Source organism: Urocitellus parryii, chromosome 3 (assembly GCF_045843805.1).
Source record: "Urocitellus parryii isolate mUroPar1 chromosome 3, mUroPar1.hap1, whole genome shotgun sequence".
Classification (NCBI taxonomy): Eukaryota; Metazoa; Chordata; class Mammalia; order Rodentia; family Sciuridae; genus Urocitellus; species Urocitellus parryii.
In genome coordinates, this window is record NC_135533.1 from 24820459 (window position 1) to 24843973 (window position 23515).

At 32.8% G+C, this 23515-nt stretch overlaps 1 protein-coding gene across 7 annotated transcripts in view; it reads left to right on the forward strand.

Moving 5' to 3' along the window:
- The window catches only part of Rundc3b (RUN domain containing 3B), a 143242-nt gene that overhangs the window by 63679 nt on the left and 56048 nt on the right, over nucleotides 1–23515 (forward strand). For 6 of the 7 annotated variants that reach the window (XM_026399369.2, XM_077796692.1, XM_026399372.1 and 3 more), the window contains 2 exons: nucleotides 14076–14165; nucleotides 16223–16303. In XM_026399369.2, the coding sequence (XP_026255154.1) occupies nucleotides 14076–14165; nucleotides 16223–16303 (171 nt within the window). The remainder of the gene's footprint in view (nucleotides 1–14075; nucleotides 14166–16222; nucleotides 16304–23515) is intronic. The other variant, XM_077796693.1, reaches the window with a different exon arrangement.

Below are 23515 nucleotides of genomic sequence, written 5' to 3' on the forward strand. Positions count from 1 at the left end.
GATCTATGTATGTGTGTGCATGTACATTTGTCAAAATAATAGTGTTTAGATGTGAATATAATGGCTTTGTAATTTCTAAGAAAGAAAGTAGGGATTTATTTTAGAATCTCATCTTAGTAACTAAAAAAATGTGAAAATGAGAGCTTCTTGTTTCCTTTTTCTACTATTTGTGCTATAATTTTTACTAAAATAAAGCTAAAGAAACTTTTTAATTATAAATAAATTTGAATGCATACCTTTGGCAGACAAATGTGTTTGGAAGGCTAGGTTTATAAAATACTAACAAAGTATTATAAAAAGTAGTTGTACCTTACCTTTTATCTGATGCTTCTTGAGGTAAATGCTTCTAGAAGGGTGAGAAATTATCTCTAATCCTTTAGGAATCTTGAGATTATCTGGGTTAAGTGGATTTCTTCTGTTCTGTCTGACTTCACAAAGAGCAATGATATCCTTTATAATAGTGGAACAAGTGTTTACCCAGTACTGGAGGAGGAGCTACAGGACCTAAGGCAGTCAACTTTGAAGGCACTGATCAGTGAAAATCCAATAAGTATGGGTGGAGGAAGGGTGGGGAGCAGAAATACAAGTTTTCTTTAGCTACATGATTGTAGCTCTAAAGTATTAGAGAAATTCATGTTTTCTTTGCTAAGACGGAGGATGTATTAGGGAGCAGTTGGAAAAAAACCCCACCCAAACCTTGAAGAGTGTTATAGTTTAGGGATGAGGTGTTATTGGGAAATAGGGAGCCAGAGTTGGGATGATGGAAGAGTGAAAATTAGAATATAAGCTAAAAAAGAAAAAGTGGAGAATCCCTTTGTTAGGTTACTAGGAAGACCTACAAAAACTGAACTAAAATTTGCTTAAATTTAATGTCTTTTCACCCACAGATTAAAAAAATGACTAGAAAAGTTGTTGAAGGAACAAATATGGACAAATTTGAAATAGCAGATATGGGTGGAAAATACAAAGATAGAATTAGCTTTATGGAAACCTCTGTATTACTTTGTAGTCATACTACAACATTTGATTTATGACAAAAGTTGTATTCTGAAAAAATGTTCATTTTCAAAATATTTTAATGTAAAAAGGGGAATGAATAAAATATAAAATAAAACTTTGTAAATTACTGAGCTGTCACAAAAAGGAAATATGAAGGCTGGGGAGTGACTCACTTGTCAAACACTTGTCTAGCATGTTCAAGGCCCTAGGTTCAGTCTCTAGTACTGCAAAATAAAAACAACAAAAAAGATGAGTTAATAAATACTTTTTAAAGTTGTAGTGAAGTAGATAAAATAGTAACATTACCAACATCTTTTAAGAACAAGGAAAGAATTTTAGAATATGAATATGCTTGAAAGTTTTATATTAAATCCTCCTACATCCAGCAATTTGCTTTCCATGGTTTCAGTTACTCTCAGTCTAAAAATATTGAGTGGAAAATTCTGGAAGTAAACAATTCACAAATTTTTAAAATTTTTTTTGTTAAAGTCTATTGTTAATATTTGTCCTACTGTTGTTTTTAATCTCTTAACTGTGCCTAATTTACTAATTAAACTTTACTGTAGATATGTTCCTATCGATGTAAGAGTATATATATAGTTGCTTCTTAATGGGATTTTGTTCCAATAATTTGTGATAAATTGAAAATGTTCTAAGTCTAAAAGTGCATTTGATACATTTATTCTACCAAATATCTTTATAGCTTAGCCTAGCACACCTTAACATTGTCAGAACACTTACAGAATCATTTGACACAAAATCTGTTTCATATATGTTAACCATGTGATTGTACCGCTTACTGTGGGAGCTCCAGCTCACTGCCACGGGCCAGCACTACAAAGAGCTAGCCTAGGAAAAGATCGTCATTCAAAAATTTAAGTATAGTTTCTATTGAATACAAATTGCTTCTCAACATCCTTAAGTCAAAAAATCAGAAGTCAAACCACTGACTTGGAGGCTATCTGTATAAAGGTTGATATTATCTGCAGTTTAAGGAATACAAGGGCTTCAGAACATATCTCCCATGAATAAAGCTAGGCAACCCTATTAACATGAAAAACTAAACATTACTCAGGGTTACTTTTAAACTGCTACCTTATAGCCTATACAAAAAATCCAAAAGATTAACAATTAAATGTAAAATTCCTAGAAAAAAAAACATAGATGTGAATCTTTGGATTAAGCATTAGTTTCCTAAATATGATACAAAAATATAGAGAACAAAGGAAAATAAGTACATAAATTGGACACAATCAAAATTTAACACTTTATGCTTCAAAGAAAACCATCAAGAAAATAAATAGGTGACCTACAGAGTGGAAGAAGATTTTTTAAATATGATATGGAACCTGTATCTAGAATGTATATATAGGACTTTTTCAAGTCATTAGTAAAAAGACAACCTATTTAAAAATGGGCAAAGAATAAATAAACATTTTTCCTGTGAAGTTATACAGATGGCTAATAAATACCAAAATGAAGCCCAACATCATTAGCCATCAAGGAAATGCAAACCCAAACCACAATATGATATTATTGCATATCAACTGAGATTTCTATATTCAGTATCATGTGATAACAAATGTTGATAAGAATATAGAAAAATTGGATCCCTCATACATTGCCAGTGGGAAAGTAAAATGGTGTAGCCACTTTGAAAAATGATCTGGCAGTTCTTATGAAGATTAAATTTTGAGCTACCATGGAACCTGGAATATGACTCCTAGGTGTATGTATATGTCCCTGTATGTATATCTACATATCTCCAAGAGAATTGAAAACATGCTTACAAAAAATACTTATACATATGTTCATAAGCAGCATTACTTATAATGCTGGAGGAATTGGTTGGAGAGAAATACAGTGTGATTAATAATGTGGACATGGTTTCATTTTGGGGTAATGAAAATATGTTATAATTGATTGATGTGACAGCTGCACAATTCTGTGCATATGCAAAAAATCATTGAATTGTACTTTAGATAAGTTATATGGTATGTGTACTGAGCTTTTTAACAGATGTGTACAAAAATTTGAAGTTTATTGAATCATATATGGGATATGAAAAAATACAGGTTTTTGTAATGAAGAAAATGAGTTGCACTGTTCCATGAGAAAATATAAAATCTCAAATGTAAGTTTGTCTTTAGAATAATTCAGTTTTTAAAATTCTGATTAATTCTCAGTTACAGTCTTTTTGTTTTGTCAATAAAAGTCTAGCAAAAATCTTATTAAATATCTGAAAGCTCTTTTAATAAAATTATTTCAAAACTTGTTTTTTTTTTTTTAATTTTAACATTTATTTTTTCTTAGTTCTCGGCAGACACAACATCTTTGTTGGTATGTGGTGCTGAGGATCGAACCCGGGCTGCACGCATGCCAGGCGAGCGCGCTACCGCTTGAGCCACATCCCCAGCCCAAAACTTGTTTTTAAATTTGCATCTGAGCAATAATAATTCACATATACCTGGTAACAAGGAAACAAAAACTTCAGAATGCATTGGTGTTTTTCTATAATAAAGAAAAATCTTCCTGCTCTTCCACACAGATCTGTAACCTAACAGTAAAAAGTATTGTAACTGCCCTTTTCAAATTGCTGCTTAGAATCTGGTATTTTCATTAACTTATTACTGAAACACTACAAGACCTTTTTTTCCTTTTAATATCTGATTAAATTTATTAGCTTAACATTAACTGTGTCATCAGTCCTTTCCTATGGACCAGTCTTCACTTTGTTTCCTAAGGAAATCATTCCCCTACAATAAATGATGTTTCTATTCAGTCTATCTTTTAAAGTAAAACCAGTAACCAAATAATGGAAAACAGTATTTGTTTTCTATAGTATACATATAGCATATGTTTTCTATAGTTTCCCTTAGTGGTGGTCTTTATATAACAGTTTTCTTGAGGAAGTACAAATGAGGATTAGGGCTGGTTTAAAATCTGACCACAAACAGACTTTAGTAGTTTTTTTAATTTTGAAAGAATTCTTCATGAAATGATATATTCTTGTGTTTTAGTGTTTAACATTGTATTTGCTTATTTAAGTGGGCAGATAATATTGTATGTACTTTTTGTATACAGCATATGCTTTTTGAAATATATGTATATACATATGTATATATGTATATGTATATATACACACACATGTGGAAAGGCTCACATACTTTTTTGTGGTGAATTTGCCTAAAGCATCTCCTAGAAATTTTTAAGAATATTTAATAACTATATCCACCATGTTGTATAAAAGATTTCTTAAACTTACTTCCATTGGCTGACATCTCACCAATCCTCTCTTTTTCTCAACCCATTCTACTCTATGAGTCTATGAGTAAACATTTTTTAGATATCATGTAGAAATGAGAACATGGAATTATTCTCAAAATTATTTGTCTAGATCATGTGTAGTGCTTATTTGATTTTGGATGGATGAAAGAAAACCTAGAGGCTGGAGCTTTTAAGTCTAATTCCTTTTACTTGGGGAGTAAGTATTCACAGTGATAGACAGATAATAGGACAAATGGAAAATGACAGGTATTTCCTGTCATTTTTGTTGAGTTTTATAAGAACAGGTTTTGCAAGAAGAGTTTTGGGCATATGAAGTAATGAATTCCTACTTAATGTCTCATCTAATTTGTATTTAACATGAAGATTTCTGTTTATATTGGATTCTGTTAATTTCATTTAAAAATGAAATATAGAATATCCTCCTTATAGAGAAAATTCACAGACCTTCCAAAACGTAAGGAGAGAAATAATCATTCTTAGACTGTACTTAAAATTAGCTGTTATTAAAGGTGACATATTTCCTTTCATCCTTTCGTTGAAAATATTCTTAAAATAATGACTTCATTGTGCTGTTTCTTCTGTTATATATTTCTGCTTTTTAATTCTGTTTCACATTGTATTATATGTTCATTTTTACTATAACACTTCTATAAATATTTAATAGCTATACAATATGACATTTAATGTCCCTTAATATACTTTATCCTCTAGTTGCTTGTTTGATTATATGGTTCCTCACTATGATTAATAATGCTTCAGTGAGTATGAAATAATCTGCATGAAGGGTTTTTTTCCTCTACAGAGTCATTGCTTTGATGTAGGTCTCAGGAATAGAATCGCAATGTTAAATGATATGAGTGTTTTTCAGTGCTTGACACATATTTCAAAATGATACTATTATTTTCATTATTCCTGTCAAAAGTTTGACAATATCCCTGCTTCAGTTAACTTTTGTGTCACTGTGACCAGAATTCCAACAAGAACAACTTAAAAGGAGGGGAAGTTTATTTGGGGTTTAGTTTCAGAGGTCTCAGTTCATAGATAAGGAATCTATTACTCTGGGCCCGAGGTGAGGTAGCATATCCTGTGGGAAGGACCTCATGGAGGAAAGCTACTCAATTCATGGCAGGGTCAGGTAGCCTAGAGAGAGCGAGAGAGAGAGAGAGAGAGAGAGGAAAGGGCCATAGGAAGAATACCCTTCCAAAGCAACAAACAGTGATTCACCTCCTTCAGCCAGGCCCTACCTACCTAGGTTACCACCCAGTCAGTCCATTCAAACTAGGATTAGGCTACAGCTCTCATAATCTAATTATTTAACTTCTGAATATTCCTGCATTAACAAAAACTTTGGGGAGATACCTCATATCCAAACTATAACAATCCCTTTTACTAGTCCCACAAATGGATAAATTTTCATGGTATTATAAAGGTTCTCTATGCTTTGTTAAATTGTTTTAAAATCAGCTCAAGAAAATGAACAAGTTTGGGATGCATTTATTATTCAAAAGAGATTAATTCATAAAACAATTCATGCTTTCTTAGATGCATATTTATCAAACATTTAAGTTATTAGTTAAACCAGTCATAATTTTCTTCCTGAGAGGTCTATTTTAATTTATACATAGGACTGAAAAATGGCAAGCTTTTTTGTGATACAAGAGTATATATAGTGGTTTAAGATTATCTGCCTTTAATTCAGATAGACCTGGATTTGAACCCTAGTTCAGTTCTCTGCTATCTCCATGAGTTAACTAGTAAATTACTTGCCTTCTCCAAGCTTCAGGTTTTGTCTGTGTAAAATGACAATAATTTTAATACCCATTTCATGGGGTTCTAATGATTAGATTTGATAATTCATTTAATTAGATAATGTACTTGACCAGTTCCTTGTACAAAGTAATCATTCACTAAATGGGTAAAATTTATACTAAGAGGTTAATGATAAAACATTAAATCAAAGAAAATGTGATACAGTAAAATAATTTTGTGATTTGTATGCTTAGATTAATTTTTGAATTATTTTAATAATTTTGTGATGTTTTATATGATAAAAATTCACAATGATCTTAAGATTCAATGTCATAGACATCAGTGTGCTTTAAAGAGTACCCAGAAATCCTACTTGGTTTCTCTAGTAGTCCTGCTTTACCACTCCCCCAAAATGACCATATTATATATTATACATCCTTTCTTAGTAAACCTGAGATAGCTCCCCCATACCCTCATTCTCAACCAATTCCCTTGCTTTATACTTCAGTTAGAAAACCAAGCCTATCATAAATAAGTGCCCTTATTGCTGTCCACCATACACCTTAACCAGTTTCTCTTTGTTTCTGTTCATTGTGTTGAAGGTCTCTTCTATGGTAGACCACTTTCTTCTGGATCCTCTCTTCATTCATCTCTTCCTTTAGTTGTCACCTTTCCCTGTTTTCATCCACAATCTCTTTGCTACTGTTGGATCATTCTCACCCATGTGGAACATACACTGGTATCTCCTACCTTAAAAATAAAATATTCTCCACTGAACCCACATTCCCTCCACTATTGCTCCCTTCCTATTCTGCTCTATCACTAAACTTCTCAAAAGTGCTTATAAACACCATCAGCATTTCTTTAGAGTACATCTTGTCTGACTTCTGTCCCTCACTATTCCACCAATGATCTTTTTTTAAGACTATCAATAACAATAAGCTACACTATTTAATGCACATTTTTTTGTATATATTGCATAGCATCTTCCAGCTACTCTTAGTATCAGTTGACCGTTTCCTCTATCTTGAAAAAAACCTTTTGCCTTCAAATTATATAACATCCCTTGGCTTCTCCTCACACTGCTGTAATTGCTCTCTCAATCTCGTTTCCAGTCCTTTTCTCTTTACAAATGATAAATATCAGTGTTCTCTGGCCTCAGTCTTGCACTGTGCGCTTTTCTTAATTAAATTTTTTTCTCTATTCTCTCTGGAATTTCATCCATCCCCCTGGCTTTAAACATTATCCATATCATGATACCACATTTAAAATCTCTAGGTAGATAACTAAGATTATCTTGATTTTTTTTTTCTCCTGCAATACTATTCACCCCTTCTTATTAAATGACTTAACTGCCTTCATACATGGTTGAACAAGCCAGGGTCTAAAATTCATACTGATTAATTCCTATCATCAGTCAGTTAGAAAGTCTTATTGATCTATCTCTAATATCTTTTTTTAATCTATTTACCTTTACCTGTTAAAGTAATCCAGACTCCTTTATCTCTTGCCCACACTTGAACCTGCTGGCTTCCCAACTAAGCTTCCAGTTTGCTTTCTTTCAATTGCATGCAGCTTCCAGCCAGTCTTAAAGGTAAAAGTAATCTTGTCAATTCTCACTTAAATCACTGAAGTGATTCCCCATTACCTTAGCCAGCAAGCTCTGCAATCATGTGTTCTGGAATTAAATCCTGATTTCACTTTTTTCTAACTGTGGAATCTTGGACAACTTGCTTAATCTTTCTGAAAAAAAAAAAACTACGTAGTGGCAAAGTTAAAGGAGATAATTCCTTTAAAACAGTAATAGCTATCCTTAACCACCAATAAATATTCACTATTATTATCAGTGTTATGTGGCTTGCAAAACCCTATGTGAACAGACTTACATGAGCCAAGATTTCAAGTTGAATATTTGAAGAATACCTTTCTTAATGTCTCTTCAAATGAGAATCTTGTTTTATCCCGCCCTTGAAAAACAATTTATTTACTTTATACTAGTTGTCATCATGTGTAATTATCATTTTCTTTTGTTTGTGGCCTATTTACTAGACTATAAGCTCCATAGAGAGACTGTGTCTAGCTTGTTCATCATTATAACTATGACACCTAGCATAGATTTTGTCACATAGTAGGAATTTATTATATATTTGTTGATAAAATAATTAATGTATCTCATATTCTTAGCAAGACCTTTGTATATTCAGATTTTGGGTAGTTTTTCATTCCAATTCAGTTTGAATGCAATATAACATCTGTTTTGCAAGTCATAAGTGAAATTTTCTTACATTTCCTTATATATAGATTAAATTGGAGAAGAGAACAAGAAGGTTGATAATGAAGTTTCTGTGACATATATATATATAAGTTCTCTCATATTTAATATTGTATTTTCAGAGTATAGAATAACTTCTGACTCTCAAAAAGGAAAATGTGAGGCATGATATTGTGTGGTATTAACATAATCTATATTGACTGTTCACCTTGAATTCCATCCCAAAGGATATTTGCTAATATAATTTCTAAGGCCAAGAGGCCTTAAAATAATCTTATTGCATGAGTCAGCATTGTATGAATATATTTCAATTAGAGTTAATTTATATGTGATAAGAAAAAAACATATTATTTCATAAGGACTTTAAGTACTTTCCTAGTTATTAATAATACTTTTATAATCAATGGAAAAAATAAATGGAAATTTTATAACTATTAAAAATGGAAGATATTTCTTCCAGATTGCACTACCAAATAGTTACTTATAATTTAAGAAATAATAGCTTCTAAAATACAGAATTATATTTAATATCATCTAACAATATATAAGTATTTAAATGAAAGTTTTACATATTTTTTTACTTGGGTACTTTCAATATTTATAATATGTTCCTGGAATTCAGTATACTGTTTTGGTTAGCTTCTCATAAAAATATTTTCTTTAGAACAAAAAATATTTTTAACAAAAAGAAAGGATTTTTTCAGTTTATACCTTATTGGATTAGTCATTTCATGGTTTGCTCTTGGTTTATATACCACGTAACTTTAGTTATATAAACAAACCTTATTAGCATTCCAGTCTTTCTATGAGATAAAGTGAGAAGGTTGAAATTTTAAAATCTTTTGAAGTCTTTAAAAGTGATTTTCAATAAAAAATTATTTTTATTTTTATTTTTATTTTTTTTGAGAGAGAATTTTAATATTTATTTTTTAGTTTTCGGCGGACACAACATCTTTGTTTGTATGTGGTGCTGAGGATCGAACCCGGGCCGCACGCATGCCAGTCGAGTGCGCTACCACTTGAGCCACATCACCAGCCCTATTGTTAGTTTTATTAAGAGAGTAAAAAATTAATGTTTCCAAATAGTTTCTGCCTCTTTAATACACATGAATGACTTAAGTCTTCAATGAAATGATAGAAATGTTATCTTTTCACATTAGTTCAATTCCGTATTCTTTTAAATACGGAATTACTTTTTAAGTATGTTATTTCACATTGGAAGTATATTTTCTGAAAAATTCTTTTGTCTTAGCCTATATTAGTAAATGAGAAAGTTCAGATATAGCAGACAGTCCTCTTTAATTGACCCTTCCTCTTCCATAATTCTTCACCTCCTCTCTCCTCTTTTGCTGTTCTATTAAGTCAGGCCTGTGGAGTGTTATGCTTGAGTTAATTTTCATTATTAATTTCACATACATGAAGCATTTCATTTATTGTTAAAAAAATCATCAACTTAAAAATTAACACAGGTGAAACAGGCCACACAATGGAATCCGTCCACCAGTAAAACACTATTCACACCCTCTCTTTCATCTTTGTAATGGCTGATGGCTGCCTAACTTATGGAATATTTTACAGTCTAAAAGGCCAGGGGATGCAGAGTCCGTGCATGGACAGACCCATTCATTCACTCAGGTTTTCCAGAAGAATATTCTCTGTGCGACAGTCCCCTGATACCAGGCATCAGAAAGATGGGGGAGACCAAGATGGCCTCGCGAATAGAGTGCATCACACCCTGTGTACCGCGCCACTTCGCAGGTGAATAACGAGTTAGAACGACAAAAAACTATCTTGTTAGGAACTTACAGCAAAAGGGGGTGCACCGAAACCTAGAAGAAGGATTTCCAGCACCGAGGTCCGATAATTGAGTCTCAAACACGAGCCAACTGTGCGACCGGAGATCCGGGCTGACTGATCCGAGCGGCCCGCCCTGCGGCTACAGACCACACGCCCGGCGGTGACAGTCCGCCCACTGCCAGCGTGACTGGGGGGCTGGAGACCGCCTGCCCACCGGCAAAAGATTGCCCACCGGCTGCCGCGGCTGGAGACTGCCCACCTGCCAGTGACCGGGAGCTGAAACCAGCCAGACACAGTCCAGTCCCACCCCGCCATTTGGACACCCCAGCAAGGAGCCTGGGGCCCGCCATAGCAGAGAGGTGACGTCACTAGAGCTCGGCCGTCGGAATTCCTTCCCAGCGGAATCCACTTTACCAGGCATAGTCTACCAACACAAAGGAGAGACAACAGAGATATACAAAACCAAAACAAATCTATAGAAGAGAGCAGAAACACAGCAATCAAATAGAGCTAGAAAGTAACTTGAACATCATGAAAAAACAAGGGAAAAAAGGAGTACAAACAATGCAGGACAACTTAATTCTACAGGAGGACCTAGAAGCATCAGAAACATGGATAGGGAAAGAACTCAAAGCATACCTAACTCAGATGGAAAGGAATATTAAAGAAGACATGAGACAGCAAGTACAAGCAATAAAAGTATATTTTGAAAATGAATTAAACAAACATTCAAATGGCAAAGAACGAGCTTTACCAGGAGATAGAGATCTTAAAAAAAAAATCAAACAGTAATCCTAGAAATGCAGGAAACTATAAACCAAATTAAAAACTCAAACGAGAATATTACAAATAGACTAGATCAAGTAGAAGTCAGAACATCAGATAATGAAGACAAAGTTTATCAACTTGAAAAGAATATAGTCAACACAGAAAAGATGCTTAAATCCCACGAGCAATCTATTCAAGAGATATAGGATGTCATAAAAAAACCAAATTTGAGAGTCATCCGGATAGAAGAAGGTATAGAGATTCAAACCAAAGGAATGGACAACATATTAAATGAAATAATTCTAGAAAACTTCCCAGAGATGAAAGATGGAATGGATTGCCAAATCCTGGAAGCCTACAGGACCCCAAACATTCAAAACCGTAATAGACCAACTCCAAGACATATAATTATGAAGATAGCCAACATACAGACCAAGGAGAGAATATTAAAAGCTATGAGAGAAAGGAGGCAGATTACATTCAGGGGTAAAACAATTAGGTTAACAACTGATTTTTCATCACAGACTTTGAAAGCGAGAAGATCCTGGAACAACGTATTTCAAACGCTGAAAAATAATGGATTCCAACCAAGAATACTGTATCCAGCAAAATTAAGCTTCAGATTTGACAATGAAATTAAAATCTTTCATGATGAACAAAAGCTAAAAGAATTCGCAGCCAGAAAACCACCACTGCAAAGCATTTTGAGCAAAATACTACAAGAAGAGGAATTGAAAAATAGTGCCCAAACCTAACAGTGGGAGGTATCTCAGTAAAGGGGGAGGAAAATAACCAAAAAGTAAAAACTAGCCAAACTAAAATAAATATATAAATAAACATGACTGGAAGTACAAATCATATTTCAATTGTAACCTTAAATGTTAATGGCCTAAACTCACCAATCAAGAGACATAGGCTAGTAACCTGGATCAAAAAAAACAAATCCAACAATATGCTGCCTTCAGGAGACTCATATGATAGGAAAAGACATACACAGGCTGAAGGTAAAAGGTTGGGAAAAATCATACCACTCACATGGCCCTCGGAAGCAATCAGGAGTGGCCATACTCATATCGAATAAAATGAACTTCAAACCTAAGTTAATCAAAAGGGATAAAGAAGGACACTGTATACTGTTAAAAGGAACCATCCACCAACAAGACATAACAATTATCAATTTGTATGCACCAAACAATGGAGCTACAGCATTCATAAAACAAACTCTCCTCAAGTTCAAGAGTTAAATAGACTACAACACAATAATTATGGGTGACTTCAACACACCGCTCTTGCCATTAGACAGATCCTCTAGACAAAAACTGAATAAAGAAACTATAGAACTCAACAGCACAATCAATAACCTAGACTTAACCGACATATATAGAATATATCAACCCTCATCAAGTGGATACACGTTCTTCTCAGCAGCACATGGATCCTACTCAAAGATAGACCATATAATGCCATAGGGCAACTCTTAGTAAATATAAAGGCGTGGAGATAATACCATGCACCATATCTGATCACAATGGAATGTAACTGGAAATCAATGATAAAAGAAGGAACGAAAAATCCTACATCACATGGAAAGTGAACAATATGTTACTGAATGATCAATGGGTTACAGAAGACATAAAAGAGGAGATAAAAAAATTCTTAGAGACAAATGACAATACAGACACAACATACCGGAATCTGTGGGGCACAATGAAAGCAGTTTTAAGAGGGAAATTCATTTCTTGGAGTTCTTTCCTCAAAAAAAAGAAAAAAACAACAAATAAATGAACTCACACTACACCTCAAAAACCTAGAAGAGGAAGAGTAAAACAACAGCAAATGTAGTAGAAGACAAGAAATAATTAAAATTAGAGCAGAAATCAATGAAATTGAAATAAAAAAACCATTGAAAAAATTGATAAAACTAAAAGTTGGTTCTTTGAAAAAATAAATAAGATCGACAGGCCCTTAGCCATGCTAATGAAGAGAAGAAGAGAGAGAACTCAAATTACTAACATACGGGATGAAAAAGGCAATATCACAACAGACACTACAGAAATACAGAAGATAATTAGAAAGTATTTTGAAACCCTATATTCCAATAAAATAGAAGATAGTGAAGATATCGATAAATTTCTTAAGTCATACGATCTGCCCAGATTGAGTCAGGAAGACACACACAATTTAAACAGACCAATAACAAAGGAAGAAATAGAAGAAGCCATCAAAAGACTACCAACCAAAAAAAGCCCTGGACCGGATGGGTATAAAGTGGAGTTCTACAAAACCTTCAAAGAAGAATTAATACCAATACTTTTCAAGCTATTTCAAGAAATAGAAAAAGAAGGAGCTCTTCCAAATTCATTCTATGAGGCCAACATCACCCTGATCCCGAAACCAGACAAAGACACTTCAAAGAAAGAAAACTACAGACCAATATCTCTAATGAACTAGGATGCAAAAATTCTCAATAAAATCCTGGCGAATCGAATACAAAAGCATATCAAAAAAATTGTGCACCGTGATCAAGTAGGATTCATCCCTGGGATGCAAGGCTGGTTCAATATACGGAAATCAATAAATGCTATTCACCACATCAATAGACTTAAAGACAAGAACCATATGATCATCTTGATAGATGCAGAAAAAGCATTTGACAGTATAAATGACCCTGGATTTACCAATATTTCACTTTGCATTAATATTGCTTCACTATTAGGGAAAAGTTCTGGGAACTCTAGACCCACTGAAAGAGTCATTTTAGGGATTTGTGTGTGTGTGTGTGTGTGTGTGTGTGTGTGTGTGTTGCAGAAGATAGAACCCACAGCCTTATATATGCTAGGAAGTGCTCTGCCTCTAAGCTTCATCCCCAGCCTCACTTTGTGAACTGTTTTTAACAGTTTAAACACTTGGGGAGAATGCTTTTTATTATGGTGACAGGTGATTTTTGGTTTTGTTTTTGTTTTTTGTCTGTATCTTCAAGTATGGAAGTATGCATATGTGTGTGAGTATGTGTGTGTGTGTGTGTGTGTGTGTATGTGTATACATACACATATATAAACACATACATATACATAAGTATAAATTATTTGTATTTATATATGTGAATTTTAAAAACTGTGCTCTTTATTTTGGACTCTGATTTCTCTAGGTCAGACTTTAACCAACTTTTAATATTTATATATTGACTCACTTCATTTTTTAGGAGATTTTATGAAGATGGAGCAATTGTCTTGGGTGAAGAAGCAAATATGCTTGCTGGCATGCTGCTTGGACTCAATGCTATTGATTTCAGGTACTTAATATTTAACTAACTGAATTCAGTTTTTAAATTACCTCATGACAGTTTCTACTTACAATTTTTTCTTTCAGTTTTCTAAATAAAATACAAAGTTGATATTTGGTTCATGTTGTTCCCTTTCAAATCCATTACTTTTCCAAATGAGTTTGCTCTTAGAAAAGAGACATTCTCAAATTTTAAGAGCTGACAGACTTGCCTTCTAACTTGGACAAATGAAAGTTTATAGACTATACCCCTTAAGCAGTCCCCTACTAGCACTGAGGGGAGAGCTCAAATCTTAGTATTTTTCAGCTACTCTTTTAAAATGAAAATAAATACATTAAATGTAGTCTCAAAGGAAGAAAGATTCTAGCAGGATATCTTGGGTATCTTACATTTCTTGTGTTATATATTTAGAATATCAAATAATATTGTTAATTTTTTCTTTAGTTATCAACAAAATAAAATTGTTTCAGATTAAGACCAAATACTAAAAATGGTATTTGTGCTTTCTAGATGCTTAGAAGCATCTTTTTATATTTTTTTAATCAAGCCCATATTTTATGTATATTTTAAATCAAAGTTTGTCTTCAAGAAAACTCAAAGACACAAATGAAGGAAGCACTATATTTTTATTGAAATATACATATCATTTGAAAATTCAAGAGTATTAACAAAATAAGACTGAAATGACTTGGTTTTTACCTTCATACACTTTTATATTTGATCAAAGCCGTGTACATCCCATTTACACATGTTCAGGATTAACATGGCACATTTTTCAAGCACTCTCAGCACTTTCACAGATACTGTATCACTAAATTCATTCCCACTGTTTTTATAATGAGGTTACAAATCATGCTTGGAATTTCTCAAAGGAATACTAGGCAAATTTGCAAACAAATCATCCAGCAGATGTTAAGATTTGCTTTGCAGACATTAAGCATACTCGAAGGTAGTTATACATTGGAGGTTTTTCACTTAGTTATGGGGGAGACAGTGTCTGAATTAGATAAAGTCTAGATTGTAGAAAACTTTAAAAAGCACTATATTCTAATTCTCAAGTATTCAACTTATACTAGGCACATTAAAGTGTTTGTCAATTAGAGACTGAAATGTCTTTTAAGTCTTGAATTAAAAAATAATTCTGCCATTTTCTTTTTCTAGTAAATCACTCTTTTCCAAATATTTGACATAAAAGAAGTCCAATTTTTCTCTATTTGTACTTGTAATAAATAAGTATTCAGTTAATTAGTTAACTTTCTTAGAATGAATATGATGGTGGAGCAGGAAGATTATCTTTTTGGGCCTTTTAAGAATGTTAACTTTTTATATGACAGGTGTTGGCCTGGCTTAAATATTTTGAAGATGGGAGTTTATAGATGATTTTTTTTCCCTTTGCAGATCAACTTACATCTACACATTCCTATTTATCTTTCTCGAAGATGCTCTTTTTTCTTCTAATAATAGTAATAATAAAACCAAACACCTTTTGTGTTATATTTTTATATGTGCATCATATAAAAGTAAAAATTACTCAATTGGGTAACTGAAAGATCAGAATTTCCTTTATTTCCTCTATGAGACTCCTCAGTATAACTTTCAGTAAGTCACCTAATCTTTTTCTTGTTTATAATTTCAAAAGAATTGAATGGAGGACTTTCAGCATCCTTTGTAGGTCTAAGATCTAAGCTTTTTCACCATTTGGATAGTTTCAGAAACTCTTTGTTTTCTAACTAATCAGATCTTTTTAAGGAATATACATTGTCACCAGAGAGTTTATATCTGAATGTGAAAAGCAAATCCTCATTTGAAAATTCTCTAGTGACATGTTGAAAGCCTGAAGACAAAGATATTGTCAAATACAGAGAGTTTAAGAACTTTACTGTTGCTACTTGGTAAATTATATAACAGGTATTAACTTGTACAATGCTTTGTCATTGTATTGAAGGTAGAGTAATTTTTAGGTATTTATAATAATTTTGATAAAAGAAATGTCTCTTATTTGTAATACTTAACTTTGATTTAATATTTATGTATTAATATGAAATATTTATTGTTTATCATCTTAGCTTCTGCCTGAAAGGACAAGGATTAGATGGCAACTTCCCTGCTGTAATAGACTATACACCATATTTGAAGTTTACACAAAGGTACTTACCATTTTGAAATGTTGTTGACATCTTAGTTTATAATTGTATGTTTTGTGCAGTAGTCATCTGTTTTAAACTACTTTATATAAAACATTTGTTTCAATATCAGAAAATACTAGAGTATAAAATTCAGTTGTATTTTTAGTATTTATGTAAATATACATTTTTATATAATTGCAATTCTCGTAGTTTTTACATATAAAAGCATTTATTGATATTGCTTTAATCACCATGTAATAGTAATAACTGAAATTGCCCTGCAGTAGTCCAGTGAAGTTTCAAATTTGTAAGTCACTAGATACTTTTCTATTTTACCTCCTTTATAGAGAATAATGAATAGCATTGTACAAATCAATTTGCCTTTTGTTTCTGTTGTAAATTTTCAACAGAAAATTTATTTTAAGAAAATTCAATGAAAACTTTGACTCTTAAAAAATATGCTTATAAAAAAGTTGTGCCAATTTATCCTCCTATGATTATTGTGTAGGCATTCTAGATTTCCCACAAATACAATAGCTTTGAAATTAATCAGATGAAATATATATACATTTCCAAGTTCTACTAGAAAAACTGATCTCCTGGCTAGCATGGTATTCTTTATATACTTCTAAAATGTTATAATCAAGGCAAAATTGTAAGCTACTCTGTATGTGTATGTGTGCGTAAAACATGTATATATGTAACATGGGTGCATACATACATACATTCAAGAATGTATGAAAGGCATTTTCCTAGAAGCCAGGGACACATATTAAAAATAAGTGAATTTTTGATACTTCCAAAAAAAGCCAAGATAACCACCACCTAGTGAGAGATAACACTTAATATTTCAGAGCTAGGTGTTTGACAATATTTTGGATGGGGAGGGAGAAAGAGAAATAGTGCATTATGACAATTATCTTCATCGAGTAAGTGGATCCTTTGGGAAACAGGATACTTCTAGTACATTAAGTGTAGAAGCAAGAAGATGTTTTGAACAGACATACAGTTACAGTATTTTGGGATATGGTAGATTATGTACATTTTGTGAAGATGTCTAGTAGTTCAAAATAATAATAGTAATTATTACTGGATGTTTATTATATATAAGGCATTTTTAAGAGCTTTACTTCTGTTAATTAATTTACTCCTTAAAGTCAGTGAGGTAGGCATTACTTTCCTGATTTAAAAATAATAAAACAGGAACACATAGAACTTAAAACATATCATATGGGTGGTTTTGTTTTGTTTTGTTTTTTTGCTATGCTGGGATTGAACCCAGGGCCTTACATATGCAAGTACTCTACTACTGAATTAAATCCCTGCCCTAGACATATTTTTTTTGAAAAAAACCTAACTAGAATAATATATATTTTATGCTTATACAGTTATCAAAATGAAATCTGTTATGTATAATTAGAATCAAAAAATAGAAGAGAGAAAGAAAAACAAACAAACCCAATTAGGTTCCTAATCTAAAAAAAAAATCATCAGATTCTCACTTTCCACCCCAAATTAATTTATCTAGAAAGTTATATGTATTCATTGAAGAAAAATTAGAAAATACAGAAAGGTAAAAGAAAACAAGTCACCCGTTATCTACCTTCAAGAAATAGCTTCTAGTTGGGCATGATGGTGCATGCCTGTAATACCAGTGACTCAGGAGACTGAGGCAGGAAGATCATAAGTTCAAAGCCAGCCTCAGCAACTTAGTGAGGCCATAAGCAATTTAGCAAGACCCTGTCTCTAAATAAAAAATATTTTTAAAAAGGCTGGGGATGTGGATCAGTGGATAAAGCCTGGATTCAATTCCTAGGACCAAAAAAAAAAAAAAAAAGAAAAAGAAAAGAAAAGAAAGAAAGAAATAGCTTCTAGAAGCATTGTTAATGTTTTGTGAGGTAGTTTTCCAGCCTCTTCTATGCATACACTTTTTTTCTTAATAAAAAATTTAAATATAATATACGTGTACTGATTTTTTTCCTTTAAACAGTAAACAGTTTTACTTGTCATTAGCTGTCTTTCTACAACATTGTTTCTTAAAATGAACAGAATTCATTGTCTATGTAGGATGTTTGCCCAGTTATTTTGGGACTTTTAGGGTATATTCAGTTATTTGTTTTTATATGCAGTATTATAGTTAACATCCTTACAAATTTACCTTATTATATAGATCTATGATTCTTTTTCCTCCTTTCTGCCCTCTTTCCCTCTCTTCCTTTATTTCTTCCCTCCCTCTCTTTCTTCCCTCCTTCCCTCTATTTCCCCTTCTTCCCTTCCCCTTCATTCCCCTCCTTCCTTCTCAGGACCTTACATATTCTAGGAAAGCAGAGTGTTACTGAGCTGCATCCCCAACCCTTTTTCATTTATTTTGAGACAAGGTCTCACTCAGTATCCCATGCTGGCCTTGAACTTGTAATGATCCTGCCTCAGCCTCCCAAGTAGCAGGGATTGCAGTGCGCACCCCCAGGAAATGATTATTTCTTTAAATTAAAATGATAGACAGGGGATTTCTGGAATAAAGAGAGAGAGAGAAAGAATATGAATATTATTATTAAAGCTTTTGAAATACACTGTAAAATTGCCCTCTAGAGAGCTCATAGCAGCAATTGTTCCCTTCCATTAAATACCCCTATTTCCTATATTTTCCACGTATTACACTCTGAAGACATAGTGGAAAGACATGATCCTGTGTTCATGCACCGTAAATTTGCTAGAGTGCTTAATAGAACTCGGGGAAACACTTTCTTAAATTTACTGGCTTATTATAATGGATATTCTAAATGATATGGATAAGTAGCCAGATGAAGACATACATAAGGCAAGGTCTGGGAGAGCTGTCCTGTCCCCATGGAGGTGGAGTGTACCACCCTTCCAGAGCACTCGGGCAAGTTCTCGTTTACCTTCTTGTAAGCCTTCATGTGCTTTGCCGTCCAGAAGCTCTCCAAACCCTGTCCTTGTGGAGTTTTGTGGAGACATCATTGCTTAGTCATTTTTGAAGTATGGCCAACTATGTAGACATGGAATTGAATAAAGAGTATGATCTGATGCTGACAGAGTGGAGAACCCAGTGAGACCTATCTTCACAGTCTCCTTGGCCTCTCTTTGCAGCATTCCTTCCTCCCAGGGATGAAACATGAAGCAAGACCTTTTCTGAAATGGGGACATTATCTGACAAGGCAGGTCAGAGAAATGCTTTATGGCAAGCTCTAAGACAAAGGCACAGGACAGAGTTAGGGCATAGTTTTAGTTTCTGTGACCCACCTTGAGGAAGAGAAATTCTAGTTTCTACCACAGGTGAAAGAAGGGCAGAAAAAGATCAAAGAGAAAGAGATTTGTTTCTGAGGCCTAAAATACCTTGACATTATAGCAAAAGACTGTCTTTCACCTTTATGACTCTGAAGCTATTCCAGAGCTGCTTCAGGAGCCAAGGACAAAAAGCCAGGTACTTTAACTTTATTGTTCTCATCATTTTGGAAACAATAAGAGCTGTGGAAGTTATGAGCCAGGACAAAAGCCAAAAAAAAAAAAAAAATATATATATATATATATATATATATATATATATATATATATATCATATTATCACAGCAGCAAATAAGCATGTTGTTACATTCCCCATTTTAAAAACAAGACTTTTTAACCCCACATTTACCTGTGACTATTTCTCTTTTCCCTCTTCTTTTATTACAAATATGTCTCTGTTTTTATTTATGGTCCCTAGTAGTAATACTTAGTCCTTAAAAGGACTAAAGGAAGCACCTGGGATTACTGAAAAGTTTCTTTCCACCTAATGAGGTAGTGTGGCAGTTTCCTAGTTTTGTATCTTGGGTTCAGTAGAAATATTTCTTAGTGGTATGTAACCTCTTGATGCAGGGTCTGGGTTTCTCTATAATAAATACCTTTGCAAAATGCAGCCTGCAACTGCCAGAGTGAAGCAAATGGGTAAGTAAAACTGTCCTGGTGAGGGAGCATTTTCCTATAGAAGTTCAGTCTTGATGAGTCAGTGTAGAAACTAAACTCCTAGGAGGGCTACATGATCTCCTGACAGGATTTGCCAGCCACTTCTGGGCAATGATATCAGCATTCTTTGAGGTAGCAGGTTGGATGCCTGCTTCTGATGTATTTGGGTGAAAAGCTGAGTCAGCCAGCAGGAGGTTAGATGATTAAATAAGAAATAAGAGAATCTTGGTTAAGCTGAGGACTTCATTTGGAAACCAGAAATGTTAACAGGTAACCATGTATTATCCTGGAAAAGTATACATTTAATCCCACAAAATTTTGTTGGGAGTTATGTTATTGAGAAAGGAAACTAAGATGAATATGAGGAGGTTTTATTTAGTGGCATACTGTATTGGAAATCTAAAGGCCTCCAGCACATTTAAATTCCAACTCTTAATTTTTTAAAGATTGTGAAATTGTCAAAATACATATGTAGCAAGTTTTAATATATACTGTATGATGGGTGGATAAGACTGTCCATCGTACCATTTCTCTTGGATCACTTGGCATAGTTTGGCAGTGCAAGAACTCTATAACATTAACAAGTTCAATAAAAAAGTAAATATGTGGGGAAAAATGTATTGTGGTGATACTATGAAAGATTGAAAGAGTATTTTTTCTTTGTTATCTGTAGGAATTTGATTGGAATTACACAACATCTTTTGAATATTCGATGAAGCTCAGTCAGTAAAACCATTTACACATGTTTTCTTTGAGGAAGGTGTTCTTTTTAAATTACTGATTTGATTTTATTCGTAGTCATATAATCATTCCAACTTTCTATTTCTTACTGATTGAATTTTGGTAAATTATTTCATTAACATTTTCAAAATTTTATACCATGATGTTCAAAGAAATCTCTTTTTAATATCTTAAATCTCCTCTTAAATCTCACTCTTAAAGAAATTTTTTTTAATATCTTAAATCTCTCCTTCACTAACTAGTAGTTTTGTTACTTTTAAGGCTCATAATTTTTATTTTTGTTTTCTCTTTTTAAAAAAATCATTTTTGTTAAAGGTTTGTCAGTTTTATTCATGTTTTTTAAAGAATATTTTTTACCTCTGTTGTATCATCACCTTCTAGTTCATTAATTTCCATTCTTATCTATATTCTTTCTGAATTTGTAAAGATCTTTTCTTTTTCAATAATTAAAAATTTCCTTTTAAGTACATAGACTGTAAATTTTCTTTGAAGTCCTACTTTAGCTATATTTCATAAGCTTGATAAATTGTTTTAATTTTAGGTCAGTTTAAAAATACTATTTCATATATATTTCAAAAATATATATGTATATGTGCTTATATAGACATGTGTATGTACAACATCTTCATACATATATGTATGTGTGTGTTTTTGCCAATATTTGTTTGAAGTATGATTTCCAGGGCTTTTTGTTGCTGTTGTTAATGAATGTAGTCTGCATAATCATAGTTACTTGAAATTTGTTGAGTCCAGAATTCATCAATCAGTTTTCTGGTGATGAGGTCTTATATTCAGATATGCTTGTTAATAGTTATGATCTAATATTCTATGTCCTTTCTCATATATGCTTAATCTTTTAAATTAAAAGATGATATACTAAATTCTATCACTCTGATATTCAATTGGTCAGTTTTTCTTGTGGTAGTTTTAATTTTTGCTTTCTGTTTTTTGAGTAAACTTATTAGATACACACAAGTTTATAATTCTTAAATTTTCTTGATATAATGACCTTTTTATCAATATAACTGTACTTGTGTAATGATGTTTTTATTTCTTAAAGTCTATTTTGTTTGATATTAAAGAGTTCCATCAATTTTCTTTCAGTTAGTATTATATATTTTCATCTTTTTTACAGACTTACATCTTTTTTTCATATAGACTAACATGCCTTCCAATATAAATGCATCTCAATTCAGACATTAATACATAAACAAATGGCTTGACAGTAATAGTTAAATATCATCAGATTCAGGCTGTACCCTGATTTAAGCTATGTTAATATGTGGAAAAATGAACACCAGGAGTTTTTGAAATACAGTGCTTTTAACCTTTCTGGGTCTTTTAAGTTTTTAATTGTTTTTTAAAAACGATACAATTTGGGGGCTGGGGATATAGCTCAGTTGGTAGAGTGCTTGCCTTATATGCACAAGAGGTTCCATCCCCAGCACCACAAAACAAACAAACAAACAAACAAACAAACAAAAATGATACTATTTGGGATTTTTAAAATCTACTCCAATAGGCTTTGCCTTTTTAAAAAATACATTTATTGGTTTTTTAGTTGTAGTTCGTCACAGTACCTTTATTTTACTTATTTATTTTTATGTGGTGCTGAGGATCGAACCTAGGACCTTATGCATGCTAGGGAAGCACTCTACCACTGAGCCACAAGCCCAACCCCTAGGCTTTGCCTTTTAAGTGAGGTGCTCAGGATATTTACTGATATATCTGTCCTTATATCTTCTATTGCATATTTTGCTTTATATTTACCCTCTTCTCTCTTCTCAGTTTTCTGTATTTCTTTTTCCAATCTTCCTCTCATCTTTCTTGCCTTTATTTGGATTGATTTTCCCCTCCCCCTATTTTATTCCTCTATTAGTTTATTCTCTATTTCTCTTTTACTGTTCCGCCATTAATTTTAACATGAAGATTTAAATTTTAAAACATTTAAAAAAATTTTTTAAACACCTAAGGTTAATATCTATACCATTCATCCAAATAAATGAGGAATTTTCACTGCTTGAGCAATCTTTTTTTTTTCTTTCTACCAGAAATTGAATCAGGGGTACTTTACCACAGAGTTACATACCCAGTTCATTTTTATTATGTTTTTAATTTTGAGACAGGGTCTTGCTAAATTGCTAAGGCTGACCTCAAACTTGTGAACCTCCTGCTTCCGCCTTACCAGTCGCTGGGATTACAGGTGCCACAATGCTCAGCTCTATTTCTTTCTTGATGTATGTTATTGCTGTGCAGACTTTCAGTCTTCTTTTCATCTGTTTAAAATTTCACAAAGTGTAGGCATCATTGTTATTATTTCAAACCCTAAATTGGGTAGTCATAAACACATATTTCTCTTCACTTGCTTTCTCATTTTTTCACCTTATTTTCTATTCCTCTGTCATACTGATGTCCTACAGAATTTTAAATTTGGATTATGATATATATTCTGTCTGCTCTACCTCTGGCTCTCTCTCTTCCCAATAGAAAATAGTTGAGAATGACTGTTTTTTTCTGAACTTACCTTCTCCT